Source organism: Penicillium solitum, assembly GCF_028829755.1.
Source record: "Penicillium solitum strain IBT 25940 chromosome Unknown utg000008l_segment0_segment0, whole genome shotgun sequence".
NCBI classification, from domain to species: Eukaryota; Fungi; Ascomycota; class Eurotiomycetes; order Eurotiales; family Aspergillaceae; genus Penicillium; species Penicillium solitum.
Window position 1 is genome coordinate 4,686,631 of NW_027072127.1, and position 11,837 is coordinate 4,698,467.

Consider the following 11,837-nt stretch of genomic DNA (forward strand, 5'->3'; position numbering starts at 1 on the left):
TAGAGAGGTCAGTGTATATCTCCTATGGGTATCGCGGTGTCTATCAAGCGAAGTATTTTCGGAGTTTACCCTGGTGAATGTGTAATATTGAAAATCGATTTCTACTATGTTCTATGTAAGTATATAACTGGAGCTGAACATGCCCTAGTCTGAACCCCTTCTGCAAAAACTAAGCCCCGATGGCCTCCTCCACAATGACCTGCGCGATGGAACCAATATTCGATCGTGCATCCATCAGTTGCAACATGCTAATGTTCTTCCCGAAGGATGAATTTAGCCATGTCCTGAACTCTGCAGCCAGCAAGCTGTCAATTCCATGGTCAACTACTGTGTGATTTTCCTTCACCACAGAAATGTCGATGAACAACATGCCCGCCACTGTGGTCCTGATAGCATCGGTGACGAGCTTCACCGTCTCTGCGACCGCTTCTTCATCCTGATCATTTCTAATTCTCTTCATTGATGCCTCGAAGTGCCGACGAAGTTGTACAGCAGGTGACTCGTCAGCATCATCAAACCCGAATGTCGGTTTGTCGCTACCCCCTTCATTCCCATAACGCCAAGCATCGTCCATGGCACGCAGCATCAAAGACACGCGGGGATCGTGGTACCACCGGGGAACAGTACCAGAAGCAGACCCCTTGCTTTCCGCTCGCTTCATTTTCGCCAAAACGGCTGGGTCGACGCCGGTAAAAATATTGGCAGCGGACAGCGGATCCTCCGAGCGACCAAGCCACTGGTCTTTTGTGTTCAAGTCTTTCACGAATGCGGGCTCCAGAGCACGCAGAACCTGATTACCTGTGACTGTTTGACCTTTCGTGCGCGCGAACAAATTAACGGTGACCTCGTCCTGGGTGAGGGCTCCCAGGTCTTTGATGAATCCGAGTGACACTGTAGTTGCCGGTAGACCAGATTGCCGCCGGTAACGTGCGAAATAATCGAGGAAGTTGTTGGCAGCGAGATAGGTGCTCTGTGTTGGGAACGCATAGATAGTTCCCAGTGAAGAGGTCATCGTGAAAAAGTCCAAAGGCAGGTTGGCTGTTGCTTCGTGTAGGTTCTTTGTACCAAACACTTTGGCCGCCATGCCTTGGTAAAACATGTCCGCGGTCATTTTATCGAACGAGATATCCTGGTAGGAAACTGCATAGTTGAAAACTCCTCGCACGGCGCGCTCAGAGTTAGCATCTTGCATACTACGAAGGACCTGCTCGCGATTGCTGACATCGCACGTCACCATCTGTATACGGACACCTTGGGACGCCATTTCGTTAATCAAGGCTGCAGCTTCAGGGGAGAGATTATCTGCACCCCTTCTTGACCAAACAGAGAAGTGCTGAGCTCCTCGACTAACCATCCATCGGATGATACATCGTCCAAGAGGACTCAATCCGCCAACAAGGATGTAGCTAGCCTCCTGTAAAAACCGGGCATGGGTGACAGACTGGTGTGCGCTTAGAAGAGAACTAGGATTTTGATAGGAGATCACCATTTTGCCGATGTGTGTTCCTTTGGACAACTTCAACAACGCTTGATCAAGCTGAGAGATATCCGACACATGGTATGGACGGATAGGGCCAATGCGGCCGGCGCGGAAATGCTGATTGACTGTGAACATGAGATCTCCGCCAAATTCAACATCGCGTTCGATCACCAGACCTAGATCAAATGAAGTGAAGCTCGCGCTCTTCTGGAAAAGCTCAAGAGCAACTGTCTTTGCGCTCGTGACATCCATCCGGCCGACATCTATCAGATGACCAAGCGGTGCCAATGCTTTAATCGATTCATGGAGCATGTCTCCGTGCGATGTGCTGAGAATAACATCAAATCCTCCATTTTTAGTTGCGCAGATCATACGAGGTACATCTGTTAGCTTTTGAGAGGAGAATATGTGGTCGGAGGGAATTCCCATGACATCGGTCAGGAATTGAGCCTTGTCTGCGGTCCCCACCGTGACATACACATCAGCGCCCTTGGACAGAGCCAGTTGAATAGCTGCCAGTCCGAGACCACCCGAGCCCGATTGAATCAGAACTTTTGAGCATCCCTTCACGCGAGTGATATGCTCGAAAGCATACACCGCTGTCATATAGACCAAGGGCATCGTTGCAGCTTCCAACGAGGCAACGCTAGCTTCCAGCTTCTGTGCAAGCACCGCGGGTACGCGTGTATAATTTCCAAAGTGGCCCTTGCCCATACCATAAACTCGGTCACCGATGCTAAGGCCATGGACAGAGGACCCGATATCAGAGATGACACCGACATACTCATTCGAAAAATTGTTTTGATCAAATCGACCGGAGCATAGACCCAGATCTTTCCAGTTCAGACCGACAGCCTCCAGCTTAATCTCAATCCAGTCTTGCGGCAAGGCCTTCCAGAGCTCAATGTATGGCTTGAAATAGAGGGATGTGAGAATACCAGGGGTTTTGAAAGCTGCACGGACAGGACCAAGAGTGGAAAGTGGGACTGCCTTGATATTTTGGTCGTCCGCAGCAGTTTCGTCATATCCCTGAAGCTCAGTGTCGGGAACAAGCCGGCTCACCCACATGTTCCCGTCTTGCCAGGCCAAGTCGTGATTCACAACAATTTCGCGATTGTGCTCTGGGCTTTGCTGCAATGGGAGAACAACCTCGACCAAGGAGCTGACTAGTCTATCCATCTCGGTATCTCGGACTCGGAAATCTTCCGCATCGATATCAACCGAAAGGAACTGACCAGCAGGATTCTCAGCTGCTAATGTGCGCAGCAGTCCAGAGACAAAGGATCCATCAGGGTTGCGACCCTTAACCAAACCGCACGACGTGAGCCACATCATGCTGGCAGTATTCGCTGCCAGGTGTTGAAACAATCCGATTCGATGCTGACTTGCTGCGAATAAGAGGTTGTCGCCATCTAAGAACGCAACCACGTGGGAGTTGGGTGACACGACGGTTTGTGCATCATCAATCGAAGAGATTTTGATGGTAAGTCCAAGCTCCCCCAGTGCCTGGGCAAGTTGATGCAATAATTCCGCGGGTCCTTGATCCCCGTGAAGCAAGTGCACGAGCCTTCTAGAATCAATTTGATGTTGTTCTATGGAACGAAGGGCGTGAACGGTGATGATTGAATGATGGGCTGGCTCAGTCACTTCACCGACAATTTCAAAATCAGCATTTTGAAGGCTCTCGCGGGTAATTTCACTTCCTGTGTGGTTCACATGGATCAAGCGCCCGGTGGGACTGACAAGCCTTCTCAAATGTTGCATTGCTTGGGGAGTTTGCAGGCCATTCGAGCAAACGATAATGTCATATAAACCGGACTGGAAGCCTTGCTGTGAGGGATCTTTCTTGATATCCAAAACAGAATATTTCACATCACGGAACTCAGCTGTGCTTTCTCGAACCGATTCGAGCCCTTCTTCCGTGATGTCGGTAGCAACGTACTCCCGATAGCGCTTGATACTGTTTGAGCCCACGAGTACTTTTAAGACCGCTTGAGTTGCGCCCGCATTACTGCTTACGCCCAATTCCAGGACTCGCAAGTCTGGATTAGCATGTCCAGCCAGGTCAAAAATCCTGCAAAGCTGGGGGAATTCTCCAAGGTTGTCTTGGCAAGATGTCAGAGCCTCATTGAACTGATCCTTGGACATGGTACGAATATCAGGTCTCCATACTAGACGCGCAAAAGGGCTAAAATATGCCTTGCCGGCGCGGTCTCCGGTGGATGAAGATTCTTGTTCGTTGTTAAGACTTGTGAAACGCATGTTGTCTATATCCAACATCACTTTGCCCTCCTCGTCCAGCATCTGTAGCTGGGCGTACGCCCCACGGAGGCCGCGCAGCTCGCCCCGGGACACACCAGTTGCCCAATCCAGGCCTTCCAGGTGACCGTAATTAAATTTCATCTGGTTGAAATGAATCGGAAGCTGGACGCTGGCCGTTTCTGCTTGGCCGCCGTTACACGCCATGAGACCCAGGCGAATCACCAGGTCCAAAGAAGCCGGGTGAATGGGGTAAGTCGACTCGCCACCAGGGAACATACCGGCTGTGGTATTCAAGGCCAACTTGGCAGACGCAATGTTCTTTGCTGGATCGGCACGGATGTCCGAGTAGCCTTGGAACGAGGGTCCAAATTGGAGGCCCATGTCAGCAAAGCGTGTGTACCAGGTTTGAGCATCCACTAGTCGCCCGTCCATAGTGGTGTCGATTGGCATGGCTTGTTCAAACTTAGCCACCTCGACTTTAATTTGACCCGAGCAGTGCTCGGTCCATTGGTCTGAGTCGCGGACTACCGAGGCAATGGAGAAGCTGGCCCAGCCTGGCGATTTGGCGGTAGCACCATCTTCAAGCTCCATGCTCAGCACAATCTCGATGCCGTGATCATCCTCTGGAATGACCAATGTCTTCTTGATCGAAACGTTGCGCATGATTAGCCCAATTATTGGCAGAGCATCGGGGAATTCGTTGTATTTATGCTCTGCAGCGACCATGGCCATGACAATGTGAGCGGCACCAGGGTGTAAAACATGAGGGGGCACACGGTGATCATTTAGCCAAGCCAGATCCTTCAGGCGAAGCATATTGCGCCATTGGGGCCGAAGCTTTGTAGTTCCTGGCACTTTAGATCCCAGCAGATCGTGGCGAGGAGTGGGACGCAACCGGTATTCTTTACTCAATCTGCTCTCGTGGTATTTGATAGGTCCATAGGTATACTTGTACCGTGGTAGGTCGATTGCAGTACAGCCGTACTCCAGATAATGCTCTCCTTTGGGTCCCTGTCCATCGATGGCATTGACAGCCACCAGGTTGACAGAAACATTGAGCACGAACAAGGTTCCAGCGCAATCTAGGATTGATCTTTGCGCATCTTGATTTCTTTTCAAAGACGCAATATGCGGAATGACCTTTCCCTGGCTTTTTATAATCTGTCCCAAGGGACCTTTAAGGGCGGGATGCGGACCTATCTCGACTAAGGCACCAATGTTCAGGCCCGGAAGGCTCAGAAGATTTGATACAGCATCAGTGAAACGTACTGGGGACTCAAGATTGGCCCTCCAGTAAGATGCAGTCACTTCAGTGGTACTCTTGTCTGGAATGACCGAAGAAGCCCAAGGAATGAAAGGATACTTTGAACTTGTGGTATCAACGCCAAGGCTTCTAATATGACGGAGACCATCATTGACATGCTCTTCATATGCCGAGCCAAATGGTAACATGTGGTGGGAGTGGTATGCGAGACCACCCGTGCGGAGCAGTCTATTAAAGATAGACTCCTTGGACAGTCTTGCGCTCAGATATTCCACGCAATCAACATCACCAGAGAGTGTAACACTGTCAAAGGAGTTGATCGCAGCAACCGTGACACGGTCTTCTACATCGCCCTCCCTGATATATTCCATGGCTTTCTTAGGACCGAAGCCGACTGCCAGCATGGCGCCCCTCTTATTGTTGAAGGAGAACATATAGCCACGGTAATAGGCAGCTACAATAGCTTCAGCAGCAGTAATTCGTCCCGACGCATACGCTGCTGCAATTTCACCGGATGAATGGCCTGCTACACCCGCGGGCCGAACAGACCATGAAGCAAGGAGATCAACGAGACCAATCTGGACAGCCGTGCAAACAGTCTGTGACACTGCAGGAGTTTGGATGTCATCCGTCCCGCAATTTCCAGCAATAAAATCGGCGATCCTCCACGGGGCCGGCTCAGGCAACATGGCAAGGATGCTATCCAGGTACAAGACGACGTTCTGGAAAACAGAGTATTGGAAAAGCCCGGCGCCCATGGCGTGCCATTGTGCACCCTGTCCTGTGAAGATGAACCCAGCCGAAACCTGCTGGGGCGAGCTAACAATTTCAAGCTCGTTTTCCTGTTTCAGTCCCATCTCTGGCACCTGGTCCTTATCGGCAATGTAGTAAGCTCGATGCATGAAGCGTGAGCGCCGAGCACTAAGAGTATAGGCAACATCAGCCAGCGAGTGCTGGTGGATGACTTCACTCAATGAGTCGACGTTCGCTACAAGTGAGGTTTGGTTATGCGCCGAGAAGGGAAGAACCACCAGTTTCCGAGTGCCTGCGTCGGCCTTTCGGATCAATTTCAGTGCATCAGTCTTTGGATTATGATGCTTTCTTTGATCCAATGGGTTGCTAGCGCCATTTGACAGCACATTCGAATTCGAATGTCCGTTGGCGCCGTTGGCACCGCTTTTGCCATTGATGTCGTTTTGTCCATTCAGTCGCTTGACATGTTGACCAACAATACCGGGCTTGACATATGATGGAAGGAGGTTGTGGACATCGTCAATGATGCAGTGTCCGTTGGTGCCACCAAAACCAGCAGAAGTGATACTTGCTCGCTTGAGTTTATCTTTGGGCCACGGCTCAACCTGGGTGGACACCCGGGCTTTCGCCTCCTTGAAATCAATGCGCGGGTTTGGAGTCTGAAATCCGAGAGTGGGCGGGATTTCTCCCTGTTCAAGAGCTGCGACAACTTTCAATATTCCTGGAAGGGCGCAAGCTCCCTCCAAGTGACCGAGGTTTGTCTTCACAGAACCCACCACCAGGTGGTCATTTCGTTCAGAGGACCGCGAAGGGCCGAAAACATTTCCAGCCGCTTTGATCTCGGTTGGGTCACCAACTCGGGTGCCAGTTCCGTGGCACTCTAGGAGTGTAGTTTGCGAAGGATCAAGATTTCCTGCATTCTTGTAGCTGAAAGGGTTGCTTTGTTAATAACTTTGATTGTCAAAAGAAACACAATATACATCACTTACGCTTCGCGAATGACGATCTCTTGAGCAGGACCACTGGGATTGGTAATTCCGTTGGTACGGCCATTTGCATTGATCGCAGAGCCCATAATCAGGGCTCGAATAGGTGATCCATCCTCAATGGCCAGTGAAGTTTTCTTCAGGTAGAGAGCAGCGAATCCCTCACCACGAGCATAGCCATCAGCCGAAGCGTCGAAAGTATGACTTCGAGAAGTGGCAGAAAGAGCACCGAGTTTCCCCATTGCTATGTGGCAATTAGGGTCCATAATCCAGTTGGACCCTGCCACAATGGCGGATTCACAGTCTCCATTGCGGATTGAATTAATAGCTAAATGAAGGGCGTACATCGCAGAAGTGCACGCACTGTTGACTAACAGGCTAGGCCCTTTGAGGTTGAAAACGTAGTGAATGCGATTGGCCAGCATATTGGGGAATGCACCTGTGGCCGAATACTTTCCACTATAGTCCCAATCTCTAGTTTGGGACAGATAGTTGTCGAAAGAGATGTCACCCACAAACACGCCAACGCGAGAGCCAGATACACCTTCCCAAGTTTCGCCAGCATTCTCGAAAGCCTCATATGTAACCTCAAGAAGTTTCCGTTGGGACGCATCCATTGTCTCTACTTCGTTGTCCGTGATGCCGAAGAACGCTGCGTCGAATAGTCGTGGGTCCTCGTCCAACAGGAACCCACTTCTGGCCACCGCAGTACCAGGACGATCTGGGTTGGGGTGAGAGAATCCTTTGGCTGAGAACCGTGGCTCATCGAACTCCCTGTGTACATCTTTCTGCTCCTTGAGGAACTCCCAGAGTGCGGGAAGGTCTCTAACACCACCAGGCATATGGCAACCTAGTTCCGTTAATCGGGGACTTATCTGTATTGCTCGCTATAAAAACTTACCGATGCCAACAAGGGCAATGGGGTCGGGTCCCGGGGGCAATGGTGCAATCATGTTGTCAATTTGCCGAAGGCCCTTCAGTAGTTGAAATTAATGGTATGGATGTAGCTAGTAATGAAAGGAATATCGAACCTCACAATGATAGTGAATCATTGCATCTGAAAGTTGTCGTCTTGTCCGGCTTTTAAAAACGTGGCTGAAAGAAGACAGCACGGCTTTTGGAAAGATGGCTCTCCGGCCGAGGAAAGCCATAAGACCCATGTCAGTTGTGTCTTTTCGAATCATGCTCACCGGAATCCGCAAGGTTGTCAGCCCGTGGTATTTGTTCAGCAGAGCCGCAGAGGTGCCGCCGGGTCCTCATTCAGTGTGCACCCGTCGATCCTTCCAAGTTCCACGACTAGCTTCGGCTGTTTCTGGCGGTAATCCCTGTCTCTCGTATCTGTTCGTCAGCCCACTGGGGATTAATGGCGGGGATGTAAGATCCGGGGGTCCATAATTGTAAAGTCTCGACAACCTGCTTCGACGCCATACCTGCATGGCTTACCCTCTAACAATAGATGAATTTTTCCTCATTGCCACGTTGCATTGAAGCAATCTACGACGAATCAGAGTAAACTGTCAAAGCTCAAGGCTGAATACGTGGATTTACAGGGGATATCACGAAAACCACGTGACCGTAACCACACAAAGCTTGGAAGCATCCATGGGAGACAAAAGTGCAGAATACGTTCATCGATGCCCGCACAGATTGAAATCGTAGGTTTTTACCATTTTTTTATTTAAAGATACATATGTATACTCCGTATATACTTATGGTATGTATACTCCGTAGTTAATAAAACATCAATTGTCGTAGCTCCGAATTCTCCGTCATCCACTGCAGAACTAACTGTGAGACAATGAGGGGGTTAGTGCCAAGTCATGCCCGTTTGGGGGCGGAGCACCCGTCGATCCGTGGACGCCTATAGATAATCTCTCCCAGTACCTCCAGGGCTGAACTGCTCCCGACTTGCGTCGGCCGATTCTCTTCCCTACCGCCACTCACATCTTCACCATGCAGGGCCGAAAACGTCGTGTCAGAACGTGTCATGCTTGCTATATACGTAAACAGAAAGCGCGTGCGATCGGACTTGATTGTGAGATGTAACGCTAATTTGGAATTCGTTATAGTGCGACCGCCAATATCCATGCAACCACTGTACCCGCCGTCGCCGACCTGAAGAGTGTGTCTACGGTTCTCCACCGGTGAATGGGCCCTCCCGTCCGTCACTCCCTGCAGATCAGCCGGAGACCCAACCGCCTCAACCAGTAGGGAGTGCACGGCCCATGCGGGAAACAGCTGTGGATGACTCCGAAGCTCACTGGTCTAGAGAGCATTCTGCCCTTGCTCGATCATTTGGTTATTTTGAGGATAGCAACTCCAACACAATGGCTTTGCTTCGACAGGTGAGTCTCTTATTATTGCTTTCCTTATGGTATCGTTTAGACTGATTCAACCCCACAGCTGGAATTGCCTGATCACACTGATACACAGCTAAAGAATGCCTCCTCTACTTGGGACACCATTCAATGTGAGCTTGATCTCATGCCTGACCGCCAGATCATCGACTTTCTTGTCCAATATTTTGTCTATGAATTGAATTGGTAAGCCTATCCATCAGCTATTCTTGGCAACATTGCTTAGCTCGCTTGTTTTAACTTCTATCATTGGCTCAGGATGAAGCAAGTCATCCATGCCCCCAGCTTCTTGGCGAATTATCAGCTGTGGTGGGCAAAGAATAAAATAACAGATATTGCCGACGTCGAGTTTGCAGCTCTAATTACTCGCATTTGTTCTTATGCGACACAATTTCTACCCTCCCCATCTCACACTGTTGATCAAATTCGTGGTCGGTCACTAGCCGATATTCGTGACACCTGCAGTAGTATTGGAAATAACATTGCTACAGCGTGTGAGATTCTTGACTGGAAAGGCACTTTAGTCCGTGTTCAACACATCATTTTTGCTGCATTGAAAGTCTCATGTGAAGGGAGGACTAGCCAATTTTGGGAGGGCATAGGTTGTGCATGTCGAGCCGCTCAAAAGGCTGGCATCCACACCGATACTACCGGGTTGATGGGATCTCAGCTTCCCAAAGATAGTACCCAGGAGTTAGAACGAGATGTTCAGCGAAGGACGTTCTGCGGCCTTTATGTTTTGGACAGGTACGATTGGTATCGTCCTAATCATAAAGTCTTACTGACGAATCTGGATGACAGTCATTTGTCCAGACAACTAGATCGGATCCCCTTCATACTCGATCACTTGGTCGAGGAAACACTACCCCGGCTGCGTTTGATCCCAGACATTAGCAATATACCGACAGAAACAGCTACCACGGCGCCCGACATCTTCACCGAACGTCTCATGCAAGTTCGGCTTGGCTTGTTTTGGCGAGGCCTTGGGTTACAGCGCACCTCCGAGTTTGACCCGACCGAGAGTGAGCGGAGATATGAGAAGCTCAACTCCGAGTATCTCCCCAACTTACACCCGGCCTTTGCTATATCGCACCCAGACACAACTTTGGATAAAGCTATTCCAAAGCTACCCATGCAAAGACAACTTCTATATATCGCGATCTTCGATTCAATTTGTTGGAACTTCCGACCTCTCCTGCTGCTCAAGCCAAACCAAGTCGCAAGATTAGCCCCCTACAAAAGAGTTCTTCTCCGGTCGCAGAAGCAGAGGCTTGGTATGGCTGCACTGAAAGTGCTCGAAGCTGTTGCGACCCTTCATACAATGTTTGGGGGGTCGTATACGCGCTTTTCTGCGATTATATTCAACTCTTTTGAGCCTGCCATTCTGCTGCTTAATCTTTGTTCCAATGCAGATTTCCCATTTGATCAAGACGATCATAGTACAGATCTTATGGGAATCAAGGTCAAAATGACATACCGAATAGCAATCCAGGCGGTAGAGCAGGCTATTCATCGTCTTCAAATGTTAGCTGACCTAAGTGATATGGCTGCATCTGGGGCCCGCGTGGCTACTCTGCTTTTTGCTAGATGTGTGCGACCCAAGCAATCACCTAGTCCACTCGCCCTCACCTCGTCTGTCTCTGGCTCTTTAGGGTCAACCCAGTTCCCGACTCCGATAGAAAGGTATGGCGAACAGGAAAAATGGCCGTCTTTGGAAGTAGGGGATCATTCTTTAATGCCCGATAACTTTTCTTCCATGGTGCAAGAACACTCTTTTCCAAGTCCCCAGCTTTCCTCGTTGGAATTCCCCATGCTCTGGGGGGAAGCGTTCTTCTAGTGTTGTCTTCAACGAGCCATAAAGACTTGCTGTTGGTTATATATTCTCGTCGTTGAATAGTTTTAATTTTGATACATAACAATCATAAACATCAGAGAAAAGCCCAACTCTACGACAGCAAAAAGCGACTGCCATAAAGTATCTCGCACACCTTTATCAACCCTATTATTTAATATATTAAGCCTACTCTTTCGTCATTTGAGCGACATTATATCCTCGGGGCTTATGACTATATGACTGTGACTGCCGGTCAACTGAGAATTCTTGTACATTAGTCCATGTTTAACTTCCTTTAGATTAAGACATCCATTTCTAAGTGCAGCAACGTCAGAAGATTAAAGGACGCCCTGGGGGGTCCGAAAGTCTTGTGTCTATGTACTCAAGGAGGGTATATGCGGCTAAGGCCACCCGACACAATGCCGAGATAGAAACCATCTAACAACCAGTGCCTCACATTTGCTAATGATCTACTGACGAGAATTATAGAGAAAACGCCGCATCCAGTATCTCCGCTGATTGTGACGTTGAGATGCAAGGTTGTCATGCACCATATCCTCAATGCTATCTCGTATCCTACTGGCGTCTATGTGTGTCATTACAGCCGAAGCCATGTCATTGTCCGGGGGTGGCCTTTTTGGATCTTACCCGACACTACGCCACATCCCATCGGCCGAGATATATCGGATGCAAGACCATGAGTGTGATCCTGTCACATAATCATGGACCAACCACAGCTTCGGCCCCTCCAAAGATTTTTCTGGCCCCCATCTTCAGCGCATCCCAGTTGTAAGCCAGTCTGACGAGCTGCATCAATATCACACTAGGAATCATGATCTAGCTATTAGTTGACAGGTTATTTATTGTACACTAGAATTCCACAAGCTTTTTGAATTCGCTC

At 49.5% G+C, this 11,837-nt stretch overlaps 2 protein-coding genes across 2 annotated transcripts; one reads left to right on the forward strand and one right to left on the reverse strand.

The window, feature by feature from the left end:
• Nucleotides 1-169: 169 nt before the first annotated feature.
• N7455_011080 (uncharacterized protein) lies at nucleotides 170-7,698 on the reverse strand (the record flags this gene model as incomplete). Its single annotated transcript, XM_065606580.1, has 3 exons — nucleotides 170-6,686; nucleotides 6,749-7,595; nucleotides 7,647-7,698. 3 exons carry the CDS (start codon nucleotides 7,696-7,698, stop codon nucleotides 170-172), a joined length of 7,416 nt encoding a protein of 2,471 aa, XP_065460543.1.
• Nucleotides 7,699-8,543: 845 nt separating this feature from the next.
• On the forward strand, nucleotides 8,544-10,939 carry N7455_011081 (fungal specific transcription factor domain-containing protein; the record flags this gene model as incomplete). Its single annotated transcript, XM_065606581.1, has 6 exons — nucleotides 8,544-8,551; nucleotides 8,627-8,762; nucleotides 8,815-9,090; nucleotides 9,149-9,288; nucleotides 9,361-9,849; nucleotides 9,904-10,939. The coding sequence occupies 6 exons, from the start codon at nucleotides 8,544-8,546 to the stop codon at nucleotides 10,937-10,939; spliced, it is 2,085 nt and encodes a 694-aa protein (XP_065460544.1).
• Nucleotides 10,940-11,837: the final 898 nt, after the last annotated feature.